This window comes from Strigops habroptila, chromosome 5, assembly GCF_004027225.2.
Source record: "Strigops habroptila isolate Jane chromosome 5, bStrHab1.2.pri, whole genome shotgun sequence".
NCBI lineage: Eukaryota > Metazoa > Chordata > Aves > Psittaciformes > Psittacidae > Strigops > Strigops habroptila.
The window spans coordinates 79,890,186-79,917,892 of record NC_044281.2 but is presented as its reverse complement, the minus strand read 5'-3'; the positions used below and the strand labels follow the sequence as shown (position 1 = coordinate 79,917,892).

General features: G+C 40.1%; 1 protein-coding gene across 1 annotated transcript in view; it reads left to right on the top strand.

The window, feature by feature from the left end:
* Positions 1-27,707, top strand: part of ADAM12 (ADAM metallopeptidase domain 12) — a 188,089-nt gene that overhangs the window by 36,377 nt on the left and 124,005 nt on the right. Inside the window, exon 3 of the mRNA XM_030488359.1 lies at positions 13,408-13,481. Within this exon, the coding sequence (XP_030344219.1) occupies positions 13,408-13,481 (74 nt within the window). The remainder of the gene's footprint in view (positions 1-13,407; positions 13,482-27,707) is intronic.

Here is a 27,707-nt window from a genome sequence, read left to right as displayed (position 1 = left end):
CACTGGCTTCTGGTCTTGGGGAAGGCAGGCAAAAGCAGAGCAGGACTCATACAAATAACGGAGTGACAAAAAGAGGGGGAAACATAAAATAAATACATACTTGAATGAATTGTTAGCATAGAGGCAATGAAAAGCTGTCCAGACAGGCAGATAGACAGTTTTCTCCCATGATGGGATGCTCTGGTAGCCTGGGTTTTGCACAGGCAGATCTTGGAAAGAGGTCCAGTCACATAAAGAACAATTAGAATAGAGTTCGCAGCATATAACTCTACTTGCTCCTCGTCTTTTAGCTGCAGGAATGACTGCTGCTTTCGTCCATTATTCCAGAGCTACCGTCAAGTCTATTTTCCCACAGTCCCTATGGGTATTTGACTGCAGCATCCACTGGCTGAACTGAAAACTAGTCTGGCTTGTTCTGTTGTGCTGCCTTGGTCCATGAGACTGAGGTTGGGTAATTGAAACATTTTACAAGTCTCCTGCAGAACTCTCTTTTTTAGTGTTCTCTAACCCTGTGTAGTCAGTTCAGCAAAGAAACAAGAATATTTCTGTTCATTTACACTGTGTGGTAGAGCAGCTGAAGGTGACAGCGGACTTTTCTTTATACTCCTATCACATGTTGCAAAAGCCTTTGAGATGTTTCTCTGTGTGTTATCTCAGAATACTGTGCTATATTGATTTTTGGTTTTGGGTTGTTTTTCTCTAAGGGGCTGAAAATTTCAGCACTAACCCTGAAGCCAAGTGAAATAATTGATTATCTGTTTTTACCTCCTCTTCAGTTATTTACCTTATGCCCTTCGATGGAGAAAGGGTGTGCTATTTCTAGATGACTTAGTGCAAAGGAGATCTTTGCTGAGCTTAAATATCAATTTATATAACCTCCTTACAGGGTTATTTTTTACACCCACAAGTTTATCTAATATGTCATGAGAGATCTTGCTCGAGAAATATCGTTTTACTCATATTGAACCTACGGGTAATATGAAAAGAAACAGATTTTCCCTATGCTCAGCAATTGAAAATCCTTAAGGAAATTATCTACAGGAGGAATTAGATGCATATTGGCCTTCTATAATCTAGTGAAGTGTCTTTGGAAATGCATTTTGTAATTAAAAGATACATTTTGTTTACTGTTTTTTGTATATATACTAATGGTAATGGCATTTTCATCTGTGTTTTGTCTTTGCCTTTGTGGCAAGAAATATGCTGGTCATTAATACTTTAAATCTGTGGGCATCATTCACAATACAACATAAGTTTTTTTGTTCTAGGGATTGCTGTCTTAGTTTTCTGAGCTTTCCACACTCCTTTGTGTCATTTATTTTCTAAAAGAATGTGAATGTATAGATAGGGTGTCTGTCAGTGAAGTCTAATTAAGCAGAAAAATGTGAGGTGCTGCCCACAGGTTTGCAGTATCATTTGCTTTACTAGGAAATCTTCAGCTCGCTGTTTCTCTTAGGGCACATTCCAGGGTATAAAAGTGATTCATGCGTCTTGGAAATACAGTTTTGGAAAGTTTGTCAAGATATCTCAAGTAGCCCAAGACTGGGGTGAAATTGCCCATTCCATTAGTTTCAGAAATATTAATATCTTCAAAAGATCATCAGAGAGAAATTACAGAGCGGAAATTAAATACCGACTCCTCGCTTCTGGTTTGCATTCAAGTATTTGTGATGCAAAAGGGAACTTGAATCCAGAAGCATATCTGTGATTGCAATAACAAATTAGCGAAGAAGATTTAATCTGAGCCACATAATATGAAAAGATGTTTAGAGAGAACAAAGTCTGAGCTCAGAGGTCTTGGCACAGACCTGATGCAGTGGAGTGGTGTGATTGGAGGGGAGCGGGAGGGATCTGAAAGTGAAGAACAGCCTGTGAATTAAGCCAAATAATTAAGCGATTTAAGCACTAATCCAGCCAACCCTCCAAGTTCATTCAGAGAAGCAAAACATATATCATTGCTTCTCTGGAGATTGTTCCAATGTCAAGGATTCAGTTTAGCCAGGACATTTAGACCTAACCTTGCATTAAAATAAAATCCTTAAATTTCTCATTGTCTGAAACTGATTGTATCTTTTTGCCTTTCAATAAGCTTCATTTAGTTGCAATTACTCTGGCTTCAGAATCTTGAAATCAAATGAATTAATGAAAATGGAAAATCAGAACTCTTTCCTAATTAAGAACGGAGCTTTTCAAGGAATATGAAAGGATCTAATTTAGAGGAAGATGTTTGGAGAGCATGAAATGTGACTTGAAGGAGATACATGTGCATTTAATATAGCTTACTGAGCCCAGCCAGATTTGTATTGAAGGGAAACAAAAAGCATCTGAAATGGTCCTTCAGTGATAGAATAATTTATGGACTTTCTCGAAGCATTCTGAGTTGACTTTCAGTTCAGTCAAATGGGTGGCCATCTCAGCTTGCTCCTCAGTGGACACAGTTACTCCTGTATTTTCTATTGTTTCTCTCCATGTTAGTTAGCTGAACCATGGACACATTGGGAGGGGGCTGGCTGTGGTTTTTGGTTTTGCTCTGAAATGGCTTTGTAACCTTTCTATACGGACCTAGAGGAACCTCCATCCTGGGTCTGCCGCAGTTGCAAGAGGCTCTGAGGATGCAGGTGACACTGAAGGGATGTGAGAAGCAGGCAGGTGGCTCAGATAATGTCCGTAATGGGCACAGTGCAGAATGGACTTAATTTGCTCTTGGTCCTGAATCACAGTTCTCTTGATCTGCTGCCTCCTCAGCATACACAAATACATGGTGCATACAGTCCCTATGCACAATACACAGAGCTCATCTGCTTGTGCCCCTCTCGTGCCAGACAACTCCCACTGTGGAGATACAATCTGGAGGATGTGCCATTTCTTATCATTGGGAACTTAGAAGTAATTATCATCATAATTCTTCTCCCCCACAGTGCACAGCACGTTGTGGGCTCCCCACAATTGTATGCTGCAATAATTACGTGCATAGAGAGAGAGATGTTTCTAAAGAGGGTCAGGCTTGCTGTTCAGCTCTGTTAAAACACAGTGGATGTGTGGGTGGTAAAATCTAGAGCTATTAGATGGGAATGCTCACAGAAAGTAAGGCAGGAAAAAGGGAGTAAGGTGCATAAAACATAATGACAGTGGGCAGCTAATTGAAGTACAGTCTTTAATGCAGTCCATGCTTGACCTTGAGTTTTGAGTACATTGGAAGAATATGGTGATGTAATCAAACTTCTAGTAAAAGGAGGTTACAGTCCCCACTGTCCTTACAAAGAGGAGGAACTTTACTTTCAAAGCTATGCCTAGTTGTAAACCCAAATGGGATCTACTAAATTTACATGGGATAGTCCTCAAAGAAGTTCATGTACATTTTAAATTGGCAGATATCAACAGCTGTTCATTCACATTATAATTACCCAGATTGCAAAGGACCATCTGCAACGAGTTCTGTTCAATAACTAAGACTACCCAACTCCACTGCAATTGCTTCCTAGCTGCCAGCTCTATTAAGTTTTGTTTTGTAACAATTTACTACAGAACAGGCATGTTTGTTTTCTTTGCACAGCCTTCCACGAAGCATTGTTTAAGCAGCACATAATCTATTCCAACAATGAGGTACTTTTTTTCTCCCATCTGTTTGATAGCAAAATGAACAGTTGTGATTCATACGTGCAGTGTAAATACTGTATAATGACTACGGGTTTACTTAGAGCAAATTCCAGGTTATTTCATTCCTGCGCCAGGTTTTAGTCCGTTCTTGAGTCAGGGAAAAAACACTGATGTTGGGGCTGAACTTTTCAGGTGTTTTTCATCCCTCTAACAGTGGCCATCACTGTCCAGAGGTGGTAGTAGAAGGCTGCCATGAGCAGACCTGACAGTGCAACGTGTACAGGGAGGATGAGCTGCCATGTGCTTCTTGCACCTCCAAGGCTGTGTGGTTTCTAGTTGCTTTTTCTGTATATAAAGCCATGTAGACACTCCCCCAGAGACTTACAGGGTTGCGAGTACATCTATTTTAACTTTTTGGGGCTATACAGTAAGGAAAAACAATGTAGGGGATGATTTATGTTTTTTCACCAGACTCTTCAACAAGTTGGGGTTTTTTTACTATTCAAGACCTTTATATTTGCAGGTCTTTCAAAAAGCTAAAATCTGCATTGGTGCAATCAACTTCCTGCCCAACCTCTCTGGCAAGGTCCCAGTGTATCAGAGGGCAGGCAGGGCACGGTCTTTCCAGATACTTTTGAGGATGGGTTATGATAGCAAACTACACACTCTTCCATCAGGCTTGGATTAAGAAGAACTGTTGCCCTTGACCTGCTTCCAAGCTGAGAACCTACCCTTTGTACTGATGCTCTGGGTAGAAAGTCCTGTGCTCCACGAAGCCGGGTCAGTACCTGAATGACAAAATATCGTCAGATATTAGATAGCTTTGTGGAGATAGTCCTTCAAAGTTGATGGGTAGCATTTTGAATGGGGGTTTGTTTGGGATATGTTGCAATAAATCATAGAATCCTGGAATGGGTTGGGTTGAAGGGACCTTAAAGCTCATCCAGTTCCAACCCCCTGCCACAGGCAGGGACACCTTCCACTAGAGCAGGTTGCTCCGAGCCCCTGTGTCCAACCTGGCCTTGAATACTGCCAGGGATGGGGCAGCCACAGCTTCTCTGGGCACCCTGTGCCAGCGCCTCAGCACCCTCACAGGGAAGAGCTTCTGCCTCAGAGCTCATCTCAGTCTCCCCTCTGGCAGGTTAAAGCCATTCCCCTTCTCCTGTCCCTACAGGCCCTTGTCCAAAGCCCCTCTCCAGGTTTCCTGGAGCCCCTTTAGGCACTGGAGCTGCTCTAAGGTCTCCCCTTCAGGAGCCTTCTCTTCTCCAGGCTGAACCAGCCCAGCCCTCTCAGCCTGGCTCCAGAGCAGAGCTGCTCCAGCCCTTGGAGCATCTCAAATGAGAGCTGGATAAAAGCATACGTATTTTTTATTATTTTTATTAGATGTTCTTAATACGAGATTGAGTTCACAGTTTGGTGCAGTCATTTCCATTCAGTCAAACCCATATGTTGTTGCCTTTTCCTTTCTTTCTTCCTTCGTGATTCATGAGTCTAACGAATCACCCTCTCCCAGATGCGGAGCAGACTCCTTGCAGGTCATCAGGCACGCAGAGAAGTGTAATAAATACACACTGAATGCTGGTTTATGTTGGTTTGCATCCATCCTGTTGCAAAGATACAGGAAGGGCTTCAATACCTCACATTGGCTGGTTTGTGTTACAGCATGCATCTTTCTCCCAAACCACATCCTGAAACGGAGGATAGCGGAGCTTGCTCCCAACCGGCTTTTTCAAAGTGTTGGCAACACCAGTCCCCTTTCTCATAACTCATTCCTGTTTGTTCTCTGAACTTGTTTTTAGGAATCTTGAAAGATTTTTGTTTCAAAGTGTGCCTTGAAAGGGGTGTATTGATTTTTGACCTATTTTTAACCAATATAGTTCAGCAGATGATTGGATAGCTGCTTTAAAACCCAAGGCTGCCCAATTTGCACTGCTGAGATTTAATTAAAAAGAAAGGAAGAGCACGTTTCACTTTTCTGTTTCTAATGTAGAAAGTTGTGAACTTTCTGTTCATCCCTGTTCAGCTAGCCAAATGCACATAAATATGTTTAAGTGCAGCTTCAGTGCCTGATAATGAAAATAGGGTGTAAATGTTGAATTCGGTTTCCATGCCTGACTTTTTGCTGGCACCAGATAAATTTGTAGCATAACAATTCAGCCTCAGAAGATGCAGATTTATTTAAAAACATGAAACTTATCTTGGACTTGCTCCTGAAATATTTGATCCTTTATGCTATGACATTTTGAACATGGAAATCAGGAATACCTTGCAAAAAGGATGTAGCTAAATTGTAAGCGTGCTTTCTCTTTCCCAGAGTAGTCATTAGTTTTATATTTCTGCATGGAAAGCAGGAAACTATGAGCTAGAACTGTGTAGTTTTATTGATTTTGGTCTGGCACAATTAACTGCTCAGTTTCCTCTTTCTGGAGTGTTATTTGCTTGGATTTTCAACTCTGGGTAGGGATCCTGGGACAACAATAGGGAGCAAGGAACTGTTAGTTTAAACAGCCCTTTGATTTGCAGGAGCTTCAGCAGATGTTGCCAGATAACAGCTCTGATGGCCAGAGGCTGGGACTGCCAGTGCTATAGAGGCAGCCTAAATATTTGGGGATGGTTTGTCTCATTTGAGTTGAAATTCTTTTTTAACTTATGAAGTTTGCTGAATTTTGGTTAGTCCCAAGGTTGTCCTGTTGCTCCTGTTTTATGGATGTTGCTCCATGGTGAGGTTTTCTATTCCTGTAAAGGAAGGGGCAGAATTGCTGCTGCTGTTGCCCTGTCGCTGTTTTAGGACCTTGTGTGTGTGATGGTTTCTGCTGTGTCTTGTGGTGGGCAGCAGGTTACTTATAGCTGTCTGGCAGCACAGGAAGCAGGAAGAGGGTGGAAAAGCCTGACTATCTCCAAGCAGTAGGTTGATTTGCTATACAAAGAGGAAAGTAAAAGGAAAAAAAGAAATTCAAATTAGAAATTATGCCTTCCAGATAGAAGAATCCTGCATCTATTTGTGCACTCAGCAAGAGAGAGTATGATCATTCTGTTTCTCAAAGAATCCCTTTATTTGAAAATTGAGAGCAAACTTGGAAGTTCTTTGGTTTCTAACATTATTGGAGAGGCTGAGCCAATTTGTTAAGGGGCTGTGATTCTTTGCTATGCCATTATAAAAAAAACCAACTGCAATACACCCTGTTCTCTTTGTTGCTACTCATTATATACAGCCACCTGGATACATACTTGTCATTTGACAGTAAGGAAAGCACAGCTGAATTCTCTGCCCTCAGGAACTTGCAAAACAATATGAATTAAATGTTTATACTTTTCATGTCTGCATGAAATATTGCTTGGTTTTGGAGGTGTTTGCACGAAACATAGCCTCTTGGGTTCGCTTCTAAACTAAAGCCAAAAGAAAAGGAAGAAATATGTATTGATTTAAAAGCAATGCATGCCATTTATAATAGTTGTTGCTGATTGTAATTGTCTTAAATATATATACTTTGTAGACAGCTTATATTTGTTGGATTGAATTCCAGTTATCATGGTAAGATTCCCTAGGTGGCTTTATTTCTTATAGATTTTCCAGCTTTTCCCTCTGTGTATTACAGATACTAGAGGAGTAATGTCAGCCCAAAGATCTGATACTTGTAAATATACCTTTTAGCTTGTGAAGGCGCTAACACAGAACATCAGTGTGTGACAAATAAGGAAGGGGGGAAAGGTATTTTCCTATAAATAGCAGAAACAAACAGAATTTATCCCTTTCCTCAGTTATGCAATTTCTAATTCCTAATGTTAGCTCTTCAGAGACAAGAAAAAGCATCTAGATTTATGTGGAATGTAACTATCTGATATATCTCCGAAGTCCTTAATTTCCAGAATTTCGCTTAAGAGATAACATAAACTTATGACCCTCACTCTTATGTGTTGGAATTTCTGTTTTCAAGAGCATAGAGGAGAAAGTAAATAAGGTCTAATCCTTAGAGTAACTGTTGGTGCTTTTTGCACAGTTTAAGGCCCTGGATTAAAAAAATACTCCCAAATTATCCCCTGGTGGACTACTTTGGCTATCACATCGTTGAGACTGGTTTGACGTGTGTTAGTGCTGGGGGAAACCAGGTAACCAAAAGTCACCAGTCCTTGTTGGCTGTCTTTGGCCAGTTGTGAGTAGGTAATTTCTGCATGAATGAGCTATGTGATTTAATTCCGTTCTAAATACATGCTGATGTTTCAGAAACATATTCTGGTTTCTCCACATTAAGATGTCTCTTCACTGTTCCTCTTGCTGTTTTCGTACACAAACATTGATTTGCTTCTGCATCCAACTGCCTTGTATAACACTGTGTTAAGCTACCATCTACAACCACATACGTATCAGCCAGGCTGGCTTTGCAGTAGCCGGTCAAAATAGATGAGGCTCATCTCTTGCATCTCTGTTCTTTACACATCCTATGGGAAAACTGTGCTTTGTTGCTATGGTCTGATACAGCGATGACAAGCAAGGCTGGAGTGGTTTCCAGAATCTCTTCTCCTGTGCTTGTCACTGACGATGTGATTTCTCTTGCTTCAAACTAAAGCCCAGGCAACTATTAAATGTGACAGCCTGTGAGGTTTTGCTGTGTTTTTCTTTTTGCTCCATGTTGAGTGTCAGAAGCCTTGTTGCATATAACTAACTGCAAACCTTAGTTCTCCTTATAATTACTTCTTTTCCTTGCTATCTTGCCAATTTTGACCCATTTCAGACTAGGAATGTCCCACCAGTGACCTACTGGGACAGTTCATGGAAACTGGTGCCTGGCATGTGACAGGCACTTTGTGGGTCTGCCTATGCAAAACTGACCCTGTTGCAAGGCTGGCTTTAGCAAAGTTAATTGCAGCTCTGGTGGGGTTGGAAGCCACTTCGTTGGATTAAACAAACCTGCCTATTTCAGTCTTCCATGCTAGGATATAATTTAAAACTTTGAAACCAGAGAAGCGAAATCATCCATTTTGGTTTTATTTCTTGTGCTGATCTCTACTCTCAAGTACTGGATTTGGACATCTGGTACAGCTGAAAATGCATTTCTCTTTCTAAATGAATTAATGCTGCTGTTCTGAGTTTATTTACACTCTTTCCTTTGTCTATAGATACTTTATTTCTATTATGTAATTGCTAGAATATATTTTAATTAAAAGTTGTATGTGCTGGTCTAACCCATGTATCTTAATCCAAGAAAATCCTTTATCTTTTAGGGAGAAAGTTGCAAAGATACATGGATTAGGACTGTCCACTTCATCAGTTTCCTGTCTTTTCAAATATAATAAGAAATGACTTGAAATATTCTATCCCAATCTCAACAGTCAGTATCAAGCGAAAAGCTCACAGCACTTGCAGTGTGATCACAGTGCGTGCCAGCTTCACAGCCAAAAGGAAGAGATGATCCAGCAATGATTAAGAGTTTTTCCTAGATTACTGTGCAGGAAAGTATGCTCAGTGACATCCTCTTTGTATTCAAATTCCAGAACGGGCATCCCACCAAGGTGCGCAAATCTACTCCAAATGGAAAGCTACTACTATTTCAGGCATAAAAACTGGTTTTGGGGTGTTTTTTTAGGCTATCTTATTATTATTAGAAAGTAGTCACTGAAAGTATGAAGAGTTCAAAATCTGCTACTGATACTCTGTCTGGGTTTCATAGTGATATGATAAAACATGAGCAACTAAAGGAGAAAAGTGTTACTGCTAATTTTAGCCACTGTTCTTGTATTGTCTTGATGCCTTCACCAGAAGGAAGGTGTCTATCTGCTCACCTCTGTGTTTAGGAAGCATGCCTTTAAAACAGTTTCCATAGTCAAAGAGGAGGATGAAAACTCTTGTCATCTTCTCTTTGCAGAGGCTGGTTGGAGGAAACAGATAGAAAGGGTAAGTGAAGCACAGAAAGAGTTGAGGTGTAACAGGTTAGCTCAGTGGGAGGGTTTTGCTGTTTCCACAATGAAATGCAGTCATCCCAGCCAAGACACAGGTCCATGGTAGAGCCAGGTTCCCAACTAGATCTCCAGGTTCACAAGGGAAGCCCCTAATCCTCTAACCGTTCTTTCTTTTCTCTTTGTATATGAAGGTCTGGAGGTCAATGTCAGTTAAAAGGGAAAATCCTAGAATCCTAGAATAGTTTGGGTTGGAAGGGACCTTAAAGCTCATCCAGTTCCAATCCCCTGCCATGGGCAGGGACACCTTCCGTTAGACCAGGTTGCTCTTTAATTTTAATTGTCATTTTAATTTAATTTTAAATTAATTAAAAAATTAATAGTACTTAAAACCCCATGTCCTAGTTAAACTAGTTTTACTAGTGCATGGTGATTTTAATTCCACTGTAAGAAAACAAGAGAAATTCTCTGACCTAGGAATAGCTACACTCACACCAGCTTCCAGTTGTTTGAGTAGTACTTTATTCATTGGTTTTGTGTGCTATATTCATTGCTTTTATCTGCTTTATCAGAGAGAATTCTTTCTTGGCCTTAAATTATTGTTTCACTAATTTCCTTCAGAATATGAAGTTTCACTTAATATGCCAATTCAAACCAACATCCCTCAGCAAGCAAACAAGCAAGGAACAAATTAATGGGGAAAATGCTTTTCTTTTTCTGGTGATACTATTTGATGTAGATTTTGCAAGTAAATCCCCTAAATACGAGGGGAATGTTAAGGAGAGTACTACTTCAATCATCCTCAAGTTAATTCTGCCTCTTAGGGCATCAGGGAATAGTTTGTGTGCGTTGATGAAATCTTTTATGCCACAAAAAACACTGCCAAAAAGAAAGCAGCAAATTGTAGTTTAAGCATAGAAAGAACTAGAAAACATAAGTCTGCGGAGAAAAGGTAGAACCGTACAAAATTATTCATTATGTTTTAAATAATGCTGTTCTCACAAGGTTCACTTTACATTCACATTTAATAATTTTAAAGGGATCATGTGGGAATAAGCTGTGGTATCAGCATGGAAATTATTTTCTGTGGTTCTTAAGAAAGGCTTATAACAAGTGGTTCTTTCTGAATCTGAGCAGAAGAGTTTCTGCCCTCACAGTGTGCTTTTTTAATTATTCTAAATGGAAAATACAAACCAGCAATCTAATAATCTGTATTCATAGTTTTGAAAATATTGATTGCAAGGGGAGAGTTTTCTGGTGCTTCGCGAGATTCAAAATGAGCTTTGAAGGTCTTGTAGCAGAATCGTGCAAATACTTTTGATGGAGACTCTACCACCGCTGCAAGAAAACTAAAATAAAAGATCTGAGTTCATTTCACAAGTGTGTACATTTAAAACAGGAAGGAAAAAACCCCAAAAATCAAACCTAAAACGCCCTTTCTGAATGATATTTACTTTTCTTGCACATTAGAAATGTATCATGTTAAGTGCTTATGTGTTTGCAATCACTGTACTACCTGAGCAGTGTGAAATTTTTACTGTATTTATGCTTATGACTGCCAGTCAGAATAAAAAGAAGTATCGTTTCATTTCTTCCCAGATGGCAAACAAGGAAATGAGACATTTGCTTGAAAGAAAAATCTATGGTAAAGCAAGAATCTGAACCTGTGTCTCATGCAAAGCAGTCCAGAATCCTAACTGGGGACGTTACTGTGTTCCATACTAAGAAGTTTCAGCTTCAGGAATTCTCTGAGGGATGTTTTTGTCTTGTAGCAGTCTGTTTTATTCTGCAGCTGCTTTTTTAACTTTGCAACTTACTGACATCAGTTGCCTGTCAAATAAGTACCACTGTGAACTCATGAATAAACATAGTTATCATTTACATGTTAACAGAGGCCCTTTAGCTGAAAAGAATCCACTAGTGCTACTGCAATAACTTAATTATTTACTGTGTTATATTGTAATTAATTGTATTTTACTCTCTCAGAACTCTATAGTATGTATATCTTATGGGGTTTGGAACCAGTGCACTAATATTACAGTGGTAATCAACACCGCTTCTAAATATTCACGCCAGTAAATAACTCCCATGTGTTTGCCGAATGCCAAGGATAGTCAGAAGCATTTATTTACCATTCTGGTGGGATCTAGTTCCTGCAAAGTTCACATAGATGCAGAATTTCAATAGTATTGCTGTTGTGCATGAGGAGAGGGAAAATATGTTTTAATTTGCACAAGCAGTGGGACAGGACACTTCGAAGAAAGCGATAGTACCTCAGTCACAATCTGTGCTTAATCATATATGAGAGCACTGGGGAGCTGTCAGCATTTTTTCTTTATTATAGCAAAATCACTATTTTGTTTAGTCTACGACAGCCCTCTCATAAGTTCACTTTTTAATAAATATCTCCAATTTTCCATATCATTTAAAACCCATCGCATTGCATGGGCGGGGTGCTCCGACTGTCACGCAGCCGGGGCTCCAGTAAGGCACCGCTGTAGCAATCACATATTCAGACACGTTTCTCAATAAATCAGTTAAATACTATAACCCTGAAATGATCCTGCCCCAGTTCTGCAATTGGCTGACATAAATCTTGAGGAAAATGCATTGCGTGTACAGAGGAACAACTGAGCTACTGTTGGAATTTCAAAACAAGGAAATAGTGTCTCGCAATCCAGTAAGTTTGTTTAATGAAATGTAAGTTAAGTGAAGTGTAAACAGTCTTAAAAATATATGTGAGTTCAGCCTTTTAGATTAAGGGTAACTAGTATATTGTAAACTGTGCTTTCTTGTTTGAAGAAGAGTTTTAAGAGCCTGTATAGGTGCACTGCCCCTTTCTGCAAACAAGTGTTGGAGCCTCCACTCCCTACTGCCTCTGAGGGTGAGTGGATCATGGAATCCCAGACTGGTTTGGGTTGGAAAGGACCTTAAACCTCATCCAGTTCCAACCCCCTGCCACGGGCAGGGACACCTTCCACTAGAGCAGGTTGCTCCAAGCCCCATCTAACCTGGTCTTGAACACTGCCAGGATCCCAGACCTTTCTGATGCTCTTCCACAGCTTCCAAAACATAAGTGGATTTACCTGCAAATGCATGAGATGAAAAAGAACTTGTTTTATAATCAGGGGAACAGCAATATGAAGATCAAATGCAGTCATGATGGTTATGAAAATGCAATCCGGATGTTCTGATCCCTACTTCATGCTGTCGTTCAACTGGGATTTCTGTGTTCTTCGCTGTTGATGTTTTGTTTAGAAAATTCTCTTAAATCTTCTATATGTGCAAATACTTTGCTTATTGTTCTCATGGAGATAGTTGATAATACCGTTAACCTTACTTCCAATTCCTCCAACACCAGTTCTTTTATTTTAAGCTAAAACTTAATTATACCTTATGAAAAAAAAATATATATATGTTAAAATATTTAGCTGCTTATAGGGAAAAAAATAGTTCAGCATAATTGTACTTTATGTTTACTTTCCATGATGGTCTTAGTTCTACATGCAAGCATTTAGCATACTCAGTCTTAAGGGAAAAAGCATTTCTATTACAGCCACCCTGCTGACTGTGATCACAGCACTACAAGTCTGCTGATGATGCAGGAGGGATTAGCTTTGAGCATGGATAGCTTAAACTGAAAATGGTCATGCAAAGCCCAAAACTGAGTACCTGGGCTTCGCTTAAAATAGATTGAAGAGGAAGACTGAGAATTAATAAGACATTATATTTGTGTTTAATATAGCTTTGCTAAAAGTAGTGGCTAAAGAGCTGTGACGCCACAAACACTTCTCTTTGTGCCTGCTTGCTCCTGCCAAACAGGGCCTCATCCTGCAATGATGATGTGTGCCCAGCGTTCTGGGTGCAGGACGATGGGCTCTGGGTTTGGACTCAGCCAACTCTGTTTTCCTTTTTCAGAATCACCCAGCACTGCTGCAGTTTATAATACAAGCCGAAAGTAAACATCTAGTCATCAATCTGGAGAGGAATGAGTAAGTACCCTTGTTGCATGTTCACTTTGTACTGGAGGTTCTTAGAGAAGGGTTATAATTTTAAAAGTGATGGTTTGAAAGTAGCCTGGGGCCAAGTTTGTTACTCATGGAACAGAGCCCTAACAGTGAGTTCTGTTCCAGTGTGTATTTGCACTTTGTTTATAGGGCAAGAATGTCTATGGTCGTCTGCATTTATGTGGGACTGAAAATGGACATGTTGCCTCTTGGTGTTTCTTGTTGATCATTATTTTTATTTGATTTGGTTTTGTTCTCCTTTCCTGTGGTAAGTCCTTTTATTTACAGTAATGTGGAAAATCCTACAGTCTTTGGCATCGTTTTTTGGAGGACTTACCCCTCCTAGTGCTGCCTGCGACCATGGTTGCCTCTGTGTGTGGCTGTTGGTGTCTGCTCAGGAAAGACAAGTCAAGCATTTGGGCTTAACCCTGTTTTAAACGAGATCTCTCTGGGTTTGCTGGCAAGGGGGTGGTGATGGGGTGATTGTGCTCTTCACAGGACCCATAACCAAAGCTGAGCCTGAACCCTTGTTTGTGGGCTGTAGCTATTGCATCTTCTATGTGCTTGTCACAACTCCCGCTCATACCCGTAAGCTTTCAAAGGAGAATAACAGTAGAGATGATCCCATGTGAAGAAACCCAGCGGAGTTTTTACAAAGAGGTACAGAACCATACAGAAATGAAGTCAATCCTCTAGAAGTACATGACAAAAGGAACCAAAGTCATCAAAGTCTTAGTCTACCTTCTTAAACTGCTTTTCCTCTAAAAGTATCTCAAGAATATATTGTGGGAAACCAGATCGGGACAGCTATGTGGTGCTTGTCAAAGGAAAAGCAAAGATCAACTCAGAGAAAACTTTTTATGAGTGTCAGCCAGGATCTTTGTGTTCTGTAGGTTTCCCTGCTGTGAAATCAAAGCAGCAGAGGGGTTTCTTTTATTGTAATAGAGAGACCATAGACGTAAGTGCTGCAGCTTTATAAGTTAACAGGAAGGAATGTGCGTGTGAAAGCAAATGTCCCAGGGAGGCTGGATACATGCTGCCTTAGGCCAGTGATGGACAACTTCAGTGGAATTCTACAGGGCACCTCTTTAGGCCTCTGTAGCAAAACAACACAAAATGCTTTTTATTTCCAGTTATTTGGATGAACCCCAACGTTACCCAGCTGTGATAAAATCCAGTTCACTTTATTATTCATCACCAGGCCCAAATCTTGAGCTTTCTTTACATTATTTTTAATGCTCCTTAGTTGTTCATTTCCTACTCTTGAAGGGTATGTAGATCCCCCATGCATAGGTTGCTCTGTTTCAGTAACGAGAGGAGTATTTAATTCCTTTAGTAAACAGGGATTTAACTTTATATTCTCTTAATCTTTGTCAAAGGGTGCACCTTCCTTCAGGAATGGGAAGTATGCAGCAATTGAGGAAACTATTTACATTCCATGTCAGCGATTAAAAGAACATAAAACTGCTAATACAGGCCTTGCTGAACATACCAAGCTCTCTTGTACCTGTAATAAAGACAGATTTAGAAAACTGTAAGATGCAGTCTTCGCCTCTTTTAGAAGTAGGACATGGAAGTGCAATAAATTAATTCTACGAGCATCTGTCTGACTAACCAGATTTGGAGATGCTGAGATCTGCTCCTTAAAAAAATATGGTATTTATTAATGATTAGGTTTTAGTTTCTCTGTGGTAGGGGTGTCCACCTGAAGATCTATATTCTAGAAGATTTCTGTATGGTGTTAACAGAATGAGGTTCTTCATCTTAGCAGGAGCTTCTAGGTAGTACTATAAACCAGTATAATTAGCCTTGCCTGTGTTTGGCGTTTGTAGCGTACAAGGCAGTTTATAGATCCCAAATCACAGAAAAAGTTGGTCACTGCAAAATCATTTCTCCCTTCAGTACTACTGAGTTTGATTTTCAGAAAAAATAATGGTCAGTGTTGCAAATCTGTGCAGAAGTTGCTTTTGTGGGTTTGTGTGTAGGATTCTCTATTACCAGTTTCTGTAAATAACCCAGTGCATCAGTCTGCACAACTGGTCTGTGCTCCGCAGGGCAAACAACCTCAAGACCTCTGTGCTTGTCTGTGGAAATTGGTGGTTCATTTCTTCTGCCTGTAATGACGGTGTTGGGCATGTTGTCGCTGGCATGGAGAGGCAAGTGGCAGTAGAGGAGGTGAGATGTTTGTGGCATGTAGCAAGCGGCATGGATGTGCTGCTGCTTCCTGGGTCTGCAGGTTAGTGGAGTGAAAAATAATGTCCAGCTGAGAGGAGAGAATGCATTTCTGCAGAGCAGAGGATAAGGGAATAACAGTGGGTGGCAGCAGGATAGATTGGATCTAAGGTCCAATCTCCAAAGGTGGGTTCCAGAGGTATGAAAAGGCCATCACACATCTGGAGAAGGGAGCAATGCTTCCATGCTGCAGCTCCTAGAGAGGACCAGCAGATGAGCATACAGACCCTGTCTCCTCCAGCCTGCTCCATCTTCCTCATGTTGGCATGAAACATGCAACTCAAATATCTTGAACACATTGATGCTGAGCATTGGAGTAGCCATTAAATCAGCATGCTTCAAGTAGAAGTGCTAAACACAAACATCTTTTCTTGAGTAGTAAGTGACAACACATATGAAAGTCTGATAAATGTGCTGTTATTTTACTGTAGTTTCATGTAAAGCATGTTATTCCTTGGAGAATGGTGGGAGTGGAGGTAGATAGGACCCCTAAAATACATAATTTCTGCATTGGGTCATGCATAAAAAAAACTGGATGTGATTTTCCATGGTTAGTAGAAACAGCTGCTTTGAGTAGTCTTGACATTAAACTCCATTTATTGAAAACCTTAGAGATTTTCCAAACCTTGAGTTATATTTCAAAACATGATTCAGATGCATTAGGCAACCCCAAGTGGGGACTGATGTGTTAAACCATCTGTTATCTATGGAAATATTTAATGTCAGTTTGGTGTTTTCTAATATTTAGACTCACCAAGATGTGTTCATATGTACTGGGCAAGATGTTGTAAGTTAGTTCTGGAAGAGTTGCTGGTACCTAACTTCACAGCTTAGGGTTTAAAGTCTTCTGTATGGTTTCCAGCTGTTACAATTACTTTTGTGCATATTCATTAAATGCTCTAGTGATTAATTTTCAGGCGTTGCACATTTGTAATTGCAAAAACAAAGTTATTTGCCATGAACTCAATTTGTCAATCGTAGAAAACCAGCCAGGGAGCTTCTGTTGCAAGTACATTTCTTACTATGATTTAGTTGCAAAATATGATTGCACTCTTGAGAACCTTACACTCTGTAGTACCTTAAGTGTTTTAGAAACACTTGTCACATGGAGAGCTTTCCAGAACCAGCAAATCATCTATCAGCTGCAGAATAAACCACTCTTCAGAGAAGCTGACCGTACTGGTATGCATTACATCAATACAACTGATGCACTTCTGTTGTGCAAGGGACAGTAATGTATGTACGTAGAAATGCCTTTAAAGTTGTCTGCGGCATGTGGGTCTTACAGGAAAGTAGGCTTACTATTGTGTAAATGACACAAAACCCCTGCAAGATTACATCTGAGTTGGAGAGTGGAACAGTATGTGACTACTGGCCATTCTTCTGCAACTGGAACCATTTTACACTCTTATCAGAAATAGGTCTGTATACAGCAAGTCCTGAAGTGTTCAGTTAACTTTAAACATATGAATAATCCAGGTAAAGCCAGTGGAATGATTTTCAAAATTAATTTCATGCTTAACTGATTTGCTGACAAAGGTCATAATTATGAATGTCAAAGAAATATAACTTTGAACAGACGTTAGAGAGCTTTTTCTGTGCTGACTCCTGTTTATACCTAAGTCTGTGGCAGATACAGGTAAAAAGTGGAGATAAGTTGAGAGCATATGAAGGCAAGTATGGAGGTAGGATGGCTTTGCCCTAAGGACATTGGCATTGGCAGCATCTCAGGTTTGTCCTGGACAGTTTCCTTCTGGTGGGACTTCACTAGCCAGCTTTGCAGAGGGAGCAGTAAGGGTGCAATCAGTGTGGTTGTATCTGACCCACCATTGGCGGTGTCCTGGGGAGCATGGAAACGGAATGGAAAAGCTCAAATATATCAAAGAACTGGAGTTCACTGTTCATTTCCCCATTACTTTGTGCTCTTTTTTGTCAGGTTTATAACACAGCCTTTAAAAAAGCAATATAAAAAAGTGAATATATGAGATTAGGTCGCTGCCTTTTATTCCCTCAGTAAAAATTCTTCCATTTTAGCAGGAGGCAAAATCCACGCCAGGCCATGCATGGTGTAAAAAGTCTCCATCTTATCCTTTAAATCGCCTAGGATCCTAGAGATCTCTACAACTTTAGAGCATCTCTGACTGTCCCCCTTGCATGATTACTACTTCTACATGGAGACATAGTACCAGGGATGTATTGGGATGTAATGGTCTGGTATTGGAGGTCACTTTGCGAGCTTAGCTCCGGGACAGAGGAGTTTCCAGCAGCATTCCCTTGGCCTGAAAAGCAAGCAGTAAGCATCTTCACGCACAGTGCTAATTGTGACCTGTTGCAGTGAGGCTTTGGTGTTCAAAAATCTTTTGTATTCTTTCTTGGTTAAAAGAAAAGTAGTTGCCTCTTCTCTGCTGCCTGACCTTCCTGAATATGAGCACTGATTGGTGTGCAAGTGACATTCTAGCTAGATTAATTTAGCAGGGAAACAACCGATTGCCGGTGCCAAAGAAAATAGCTGACAAAATTTGTTAATGAATTGACATGCTTATATACAATCAATGGCTGGAAATACAGCTAGAGGAAACAAATCTAAACAAACAAATACCAAATAGAGGAACAGGACCTGTCAGAATATATTTGCTATTATAATTGTGTGCTGTAACTTAGCCAAAAAGCTGTGACCCCGGACTGTTTTATCTGTGAATGCTGGAGCTGGCAGCTGTACTGCAGCATTTCAGCATGAGCTGACAGTTGGGATTTCACTTTAATTGAAGTAAAAGTTCCACTTTAATAGAAGTAGCACTTTTTCCCTTCTGTAATAGCAACAGTCAAATGGTCTACACCACATTGAAATGTGAAGATTCAGCTACCACAGCTGCAGTAATGTGGTATTAAACCATGGCTCTAAGGGTACTGGTATTTGCTATAGCTTTGTGGTATAATGATGGCAAATTTAATGTGGGCATTGAGGTACCAAGATTTGTTCTGTAGTTGGGTATTAGCGTAGGATGGTATTAGCAATGGTAGTTGAGGTTGTGGGGTTGAAACTGGATGAGCTTTAAGCTCCCTTCCAACCCAAACCAGTCTGGGATTCACCAATCCCAGGTGGGACAAACCAGGTGGGACAAACCCCAGGTCCGTGGAGTCTATGGGGTCAGGAGGGCCAGTGCTGCTCAGTTCTTGCCTGCAGAATTGGCATGTGTGAAGTGAAGGACTCTGGGAACAATCCCCTTTCTTGGATGGAAAAGCTGAGATATGGGGAAGTTTAACATTTCTGTATGTACTTCAGAACTAAAACCTTGTTCTTATATGAAAAAAAATTAGTCTGATGGGTAGGACAGGTACTGTTTTCTCTGCACAAATGTTTTGCTGAGAATAGTACTTTCCAGAGCTGCATTAGTTGACAGGTTTGAACCAAGTTAACACAAGGTTTTGCTTGTTCAGTGTCTGTCAGTCAGAGCAACCCTCAAGCTGTACCTTCCAATTAAACATATAACAATAATGGAGAGAGAAATATACTTGCTGGTGCAATAAATAAAGAAGTGCCTGCTTTAGATTTCTCTCTCTACATAATATCATACAGCAGTAGGATATTCTATTTTCAGCAATGTGTTTAATCTCCCTTTGTACTGCAGAATGGGAGGTTTCAAGCATTTCACTGCTCAGCAGAGAGGTCGGGGAGGAGAGCTGGCTGTCAGGAGACAGTAGGAATGCATGTTCCCCTCTCTTCCAGGCTGGGGTCAGCATGATCATGGTGATGCTGAACACACAGGCAACATGTAATCATTTAGGACTGTCAAATGAAGAATTAGGGGAGAGACAGGAGAGAAAACTTCCTGGAAACCTCAGAATCTCCCACTGATAGTCATGTGCCAGCCTACGTGGTGCAGGAGAGTTACATGGAAGGAGAAGCACTGAACTTTGCTTTGCATCATCCCGTGCCCCATCATTACCCGGGATGTTTGGTCTCCTTTTCACAACACATGTAAAAGCACCCAAGGCCAAACCCAAGAGGATTCTCCTGCTTTCCAGAAACATTTGTGGATATTGCTTTCTTCAATAAAGAAGAAAGCAATCTGGCTTTAGAAACACGGGGAGGACTTAGTCGTAGGGGTCCAGTGTCTTAGAATAAGAACAGATATGTGACAGTGCATCCAGCATCTCTAGAATTACTCTTTTTGCATCTAGTGCCATTTTGCTGGCACACACTCGGTTCCTAGGATCTCAGCTCCTCCTGAAGGCTTTGCAGGGAGAAGGACAGTGTTGCCTTCATAAAATTCTATAGGGAAAGATGCCAGCCATTTAATTTGCTTACAGTGTTCACTGGTTCATGTGTTTATTTTTAGAGGGTTAGTAAATACCAAGTACACTGAAGTACAGTTCCTCAGATGAATTCTCCATTATTTTATGTTGCACGTGGAAATGAAGTATTCCAAAGGAACAGTTCAGTTCTGCTCATAATCCTTGTCTGGGAACCTGATCAGCAGCATCCCCGCCAGGCCTGGGGGCTGGGCACAGCACGTGCATCCCCAAAGCACAAACTACACATCTGTGAGGAAGGGGTCCACCTTATTGTTTCCATAAAACACCTGTATTTTAATACAGTGGACTATCTATATGTGAGATTGCTGCTGCTATTGGCAGCTATTTGTACCATGGCCCATTCAGGTCATCATCCCTTCTCTGGGCTTGCATTCCTAGGATTGTAGCTGCGTGGTGGATGTAACAGAAGGGAGATAACAGCAAGAGAAGAATGACCATGTCCTGTTAATACATGTCCATGTCAGTACATACTGGAAAGAATCACAACAGTAAAAAAGAAAAAGCAAGATGCAAGTATTTGAGGTTCTTTTTAACCTTCCATTTTGTTGTGATACTTAAGATTCATATCCTTAAGCTTTTCTGCTCTGTTATAATTTAAAAGCAAAAAAACCCCAAACTCAGCCCCCTGATAATATTGTCACAGTCATGGTTAAATCCTAAGGTTTGGCAGCTTTACCATGCTGTGGTCATGGAGTTTAGATACATGAAGGTCCAAGAAGGTTTTTTTTTGCCTTCCCCCCATGCTCTGCCCAAAGTGATTTGTGTTTCAAGGTCCTGGGACATGGTTTTATATCCCTGCAGCCTTAAAAGAACAAACGTTTATGTAGAACTGAGTGTAGGAATTTTTTTTAAGGGGCTGAAGAGAAATTAGTCATCCTGTTCTTGCGGAGAGCTCATACCTCAGTTTCCTTTAAAAATCTCAGCCGGGAATTGAGTGCAGAAACTTTCACATAAATTCTGCTCTAATCTGGCTCTTTTTTCCTTTATTCTTTCTTCCTTCTTTCTTTTGTTCTTTTTCTTTGCTCTTTTTTGCTCTTTTTTGCCCTTTTCCAAAACTACTTTGAGAGCGATTTCCAGGTGTATATAAATTTCCATAGACAAAGTAGGGCAGCCTTGAGCAGTTCAAGCTTTTCTATTCTGCTTTTCCTTTCTGTTCAGAGGTGCAGGTAAAGAGGCCAATGTGCACAGACCCCCTCTCTAAAAATACTGTAGTCCTCCTGTCTCACAAAATACAGGGAAAGAGGAGGAAGAAATGAATGCCCTGAGTCGACAGGAGTAGACTGTGATTCCTGGATATTTCTTTGGGCACGAACTGATTCAACATTACTGATGTAACAGTTTCTCCTACATTTTTTGAGAGAGGCGTATGTGACTCAGGCAGCAGGCATGTCTGCAGAGCTGCTTTGCTGCAACAGCTGTTTCTCTGCATCTACTTAAGGGAGGTTTTCCTCTTTTAAATAAAAGGAAAAGAAAAAGGTAGAAAAAGAGGAAGAAAAAAGAAATTAAGAAAGAAAGAGAGAAAAAGCCAGACGCAAGGTATTTAAGGACAAGAATCTCCTATATAGGGCTGCATTTAGAGGAGAAGCAGATACTTTCCTGGACGCTAAATGTGAGACTCTTTCCAGCAAATGTCAGTTCCTTTCCAAGTGACAGAGCAGTTTCTCAGGGCTTCAGAGGATGGCAGAAAGCACTGCTGAAGGAATAAATACCTGCTTGCAAAGCACAGGAGGTGCTCGCGCCGTGTCCAGCTCTGCAAGCCCCAGGCCAGCTCCATTCACCTCCCCTCCACTGGCTGCCCGGCTGAGAAATAGGGCTCATCCGATTTATTTATTTCATTTCCTTCAAGCGGAGCCTCGAGGATTAATTTGTTCACATTTTGAAGATGAAAAGCAGCGTATGAGCACTAAGTATTGCAATATCGGCCAAGAGGGATGATTCAAAAAGCAGAGTCTATATGAAGAGGCTGAGTGTGGAGGAAATACATATATGGAAACATAAGCTTGGCAATAGGGCTCTTTTTTTTTTTTCTTTTTTCCCCCCTCTTTGATGTCTGGCCTCAGTAATCCAGACAGATTCCTTCAAGAAATTGGTCCAATTTATTTCCGTGCTTTTATCTTACTACCTGCTACTTGTTCATTTGAAGTAGCTATGAAAAAAGATGGAGTACCTGGCTGTGTGTAGAAGTATGCTTTTCGTATGAATAAGGTAATTTGAGTACACTGTAATACTCCCCCTAAATGCGACTGTTCTTGGCAATTTATGCTTCCCGAGTCCTCCCAGGATGAGAGCAGAGCTTGCCTGTTCCTTCATCTGACCCACATATTTGCACTTTCTCAGTGTTGTTCAGTCCAGTAAAAGCACACTGTCCTCTTCCTATCTGATGCTCTTTTTTCCCCCTAAAAAAAAAAAAAAAAAGAGTTCAGTTACAGCTCAAGTTATGGTGCAGTTTCAATGCAGTCTCTATCACATTCCATATTTTATCTGACTAGCGTTCTGATATCCGTGTTTTGCTGGTGCTTATGGGTAGAAAAATCCTATCTTATTATAGGTTTTCTATAAAACAGAATGAGAGGAAGTATGTCTCTCCTATGCTCTGATCAAAATAAGTAAACTTTTGGCTTCAGAAAAGTTGCATATGACATTTAGAAATCAAGTAAAGCAAGATTCCTAGTCATTCCTTCATCAGAAATATATATATTCAGCCTGCCGTGACTTCAGGGGAATGGTTCCCCATTTACATGAGAAAAGAATTTGATAGATATGAATGTTAGTTTTATTCTGGAGATTAGAAAAAGGGGGAAAAAAATGAATCGGTATTAGGAAATGGAAGTAGAGCTATTTTTACAGCTTAGCCTTGTTACATCTCTGAAGACCATGGAAATAATAGCTTTCTTTACATACAGCCTCAAATATAGCCTAGAATTTTTGTCTGCTTCCCTCTGTGACTTGTATTGATGCACTTTACAGGTTCTACCTTTTCTCCTCAACATAGGTCCTTGCTTGCACTTTGTGCTCTCCATCCCTTCCCCTTCCAAGTGATAGGTAAAGCAAACTCCACGTTCTCCCCACTGCCCCCCAGAATCATTTGTTCTTGCTATAATTTAATACTAAGGCAGTGAATGCCTTATCAGTTTAGAAACAGCGGTCTGGATAATTCCAAGCAGATGTCTCCTTTTCTTTAATCACAACATCGGTTATTTCTTGGTCAGTCTTGATTAGCTGATTCTTACATAATGAGAAAGTGTAGTTAATGGCCACTTATATGTGGGTTGAACATGCTGAAAAGAACAGCTTAGCCCCTTGAGAACAAGAGGCTGATGAGCCAGTAAAAATCAAGCTAAATGGAACGAGTCTTCATTATGAGTCATTAGAAAAGATGATGCTTTGGCTAACAGATGAAATATCTTTGATGAAGACCAGTTGTAAAAGCACAGCTTAATGCTTAATAAATATATTGGGGTGACTCATAAATTCAATGTAGACATTTGTTTCTTTGCAGTACGTGTCAAGTCCGGTGCAACACCATTTCCTGCATTAGATGTGTCCCCTGGCTGGATATGGGCTTTAAAAAAGACACTCGTGCAATCACTGCATGAAGGATGACTGTATGATAACTTGGCAGAGGATTCAAAATGAAAATAAGAGTGTTCAGACCCACTGCATTTGGCTAGAAAATGAGCAAATCTTTCCCATTACGGACTAGCTAGTGACTGTTAGGTGTATCACAATTTGATTAGATTTGAAACTGATCTAGTTGGAGATTGGATTGGGTTGGTGGAAGCTACAATAGTTTAACTTGTTCCACAGACCCACTGGATAGCTTATGGACTTTTAGTTGGACAAATAAAAATCTAATTTATGAAACAGCAGGGATTTTGAATGCTACACAAGAAATGAAAATAGAATATGTGTCTTATCCCTACATAAACAAAAAGAACCCCTCAAATATAAAGTAGAAAATGTTACATTATTAGCTGGGTGATAGTGTTGAGATAGCATAAAACCCAGCAATGGCTGCAACAGAAATGCTTCTGAAACAAAAGAATTTAGGGAGGGGAGAAGGAAATGTGGTAGGAAGATGTTTTGGTTTTGTTAAAGAAGTGGGTAGCTATCAGTGTCTTCTGAAGATAAAGCAATCAAAAGCAAGCAGCTACTCTGTTTGCACTTTTGGTTGCATTTGGGTTGAAGAGTAGTATGATCTTTGTTCATAGAGGAGTTGCATAATCTTTAACAGATTTCAGCACTTTATTTTGTGGATGTGAATTAATGTCTTAAAGTGGATGGCAAATTAATGTCTTTCCAGACTATTGTGGGAATAATGCTCACAAAGGGCATCATGCATTTGACTTTCTTTGAACTCAGAGTGATTTGGTTTAATGATCTTAAAAAAAAAAAAAGAGACACAAAACCAGTTCTGTCAAGATATTTTTTTTTATTAGCACCCTTTTGATCTTTTTAAATATAAGTGATGTTAATTTCAAGGACAAAAAATCATAGATTTTTGATACAAATTTAGAGGAGTATCCATCAAAATAACAAGTGATGGTTCCTTGAGACATGTCACAGATGCTTGAATGTAAAGATGAGTTTATCTTGACAAAGTTTGCCCAAGCTGTTCTGCAAGAAACAAGCATTTTCCCTTAGCTTAGCAATTCCTGGCAGAAAAATACTCACCAGTGTCTAGACAGCATCAAAAAGACTGCTTTTTTTTTTTTTGTTTTCCAGGGAGTGAATTCATTTATTTCATTTCCACACCTCCTAATAATTTAATTCAGATAAATGGTGCTGTCTCAAAGACTTTCAGTCCTTCTTGCTGCAGCAAGACTTATGTTATGGACTCAAATCCTTGTAATAATAGCAAGAGATATACTTGAATCTTAAATTTTCTGCCAGGCAGGGCTTGTGCTGCCCACTGCATTGCCTTCTCCTTCCCATCTCAGGATGTGCCTCAAGGACAGCATCACTGCCTCATAAGTGAGCCCCAAGGTGTTGGGGTTCAGAAGTGACTCACTGGGAGCAGAAGAGCCAGCAGCAAATATATACTTTTAATAAGTAATGAATTCACATAGTAGGAAAGGGCAGGGTAGAGAATGAATTGTTTAACAGATTAATGTGAATGTCTTTTATATTTTATAAACCTCTTAAGTCCCTGGTGTGCTGAGCCAGGTTTTGTTTATGTACATGGAAACATGAAATCTTTTCCAGTCCCTGTGCAAATAACACAGAATTGGACTTCATTACATTGGCTAATTTAACAAGTCCTAGGAGGCTTTTTGTTACTCGGCGATAGAGGAGGAGCCACAAACCCCAGAACTGCTGCACCAGCACAATCTCTTTGAATGAAATAATCTTCCTTGCTTTCTAAGCTCTCCATGAAGGCTTTGCCTGCGAGGCCTGAGTTCACCATGAACAAAGGTTTGGGGTGAAACCCAAGTTTCCTCTGGGGCTACCTGAACTGCTGAGCTGCAGGTAAGAGCCCCAGTGGAAAGCTCCAGCCCAAGTGCCTGCTGCAGCCTACTCTAGTAATAGTTTCTCAACAAATAGTTGGAAGCATTAAATTTTAGTGAAGCTATGAGCTTTAATGAAGGGCTTAAAGATCTTTTCTTTGTAATGAAAAGAATTAAGACTCTAAACCTGGGAACTTGTTTCTCTCTCATAACCGGTAGATAATCGTGTGGTGCTGAGAAGCAAGGCATTTTAAACTGCTGATATTATTGCTGCTATGCCCGTTAAATAGAACTAATGCAAGCACTGCATAAATATTTTAATAGCTTTTTACAGTATTTCTTTAGAAAATGTTTAAAGAGCCACCTAATGTCAGCCAGGGATACTTCCTATGTAAACCCTTGTTAATTCTCTTTTAATGGCTTTATTAGCATTATTTAATTGAATATTGATACATTTAGCAGCCCTTTAAGCATCCTATTTTATTGAAGTTCTACACTCACATATTGATAAGTAGCACAGTGTAAGAGCACTGATTAATTGCATCTTTGTTTAATTCTATTTGAACTAGTTCAACATGAAAGATGAAATGTAGGTACAGGAGAGCTCTCTCTTTTATCAACCTTATGTATTTTATATGCATAGTTTGTTCCACTTAATTTAGGTTCATTTTGATTCCCAGTATGCCCAGTTAGTATGATTGCACTCTCAGAGCTGGGGGGGGTGTCTAAATATTTTACTCTGTGAAATGTTCTGTCTTTTATCTCTTCTGTTATGAATAATTTACTGTTGGTACAGCTTCAAAAGTGAATCATGTTCTGCAAAAGCATATATATATTACTGGAGAAAGTAAGTATTACAGTGTTATTAGCTTTCTCCTTGGAAACTGTCCTTAGAATATTAGAAGTCTGCAGAGAGGTGGATGCCTTGTCTTGTGTTACTTGGCTTAACAGCCAGTAGCTTTTCTTGTATACTTCCACAAGAAGCACTGGCATTACCGTATGTATCTAATCATAACACGGTTGCTTTTCTTATTTCAAATGTTCTTCTTTTGCTTCTTTATACACATTTTTTACAAAGTTCAAGCAGGGTGAAAATCACTTCAAGAGCAGAGGGACTGCGGAAAATCATGTAGTGTACTGACACCACATCTCTAGGACTTTGGCCATTGCTGGATTTTGGGGAAGGCTTTCTGCACCGGGGTGGATATTGTAGTTTTTCCTAACATTTACTCATCTATTAAGACAATTGGAGGTGTAGTAGTTTTATTAAGTTAGTTTTTCTGCTTATTTTCATTCACACAATCAGCTGAACCCATAATACCCCTTGTGCTTGAGTAGTCTTACCAGGTTGGTTTCGAATGATCTGTCAAGGTCTGAGAGTTAAAACAGAGCAGGATGTGACCTTGCCTATTTTCAGTTCAGTGGGAAAACATTCTCGTTTTTGGCAGTAGAACTGAAAGGAGAAAATCGTTCTTTTGCTGGCTTTCCTATAGTCCTCTTATTAAAGGAAAGCTATGGATTTTCCACACAGGTATACTATGGGAAGAGTATTCAACCTGCACCACAAAACGTTTTGCAAGAGACTCAGATCCTGAGATGTGAGACAGGGCCTTGAGCAACCTGGTCTGGTGGAAGTTGTCCCTGCCTATGGCAGGGGATTGGAACTGGATGATCTTAAAGTCCTTTCCAACCCAAACCATTCTATGATTCTGTGATTTCTTCATGTTTCCTGAAGGCCATGCAAGGGCAGGTATGTCTGTGAAAATTTGGCAGCTGATAACTGAAATGTCCCAGAACTGCAGATCCCACAAGATTCCAGAATTTTGTATCACTTTATATTTTTGGAGACATCAATGTGTTTTCGCGCTTGCAGTCTACAACCTAAGCCCTTTCTTACCTTAAATTGGAATTAATTTTAAACATCAGCCAGATGCAATTTTCTTTTCTGTACTTTATCTAAAGGGATCACCTAAAAGATCACTACTGCTTGTGACAGTTGCCTTGAGCAGTAGTCTGACATGCTGTGGGATTGTGAAACACAGTGTAGTGCTTGTGCATTAATAGAAGCATTGGAGGACGGATGCAAGAAAGGACTTGAGCATAGGTGACACACGAGCCAGAGTACCAGTTTTTAAGCAAATGTGTAAGATGGGAAATGTGGAATATAGGCAGTCTCTGTAGCTGTGATTATAACTTCGTATCAACACCAAAATGA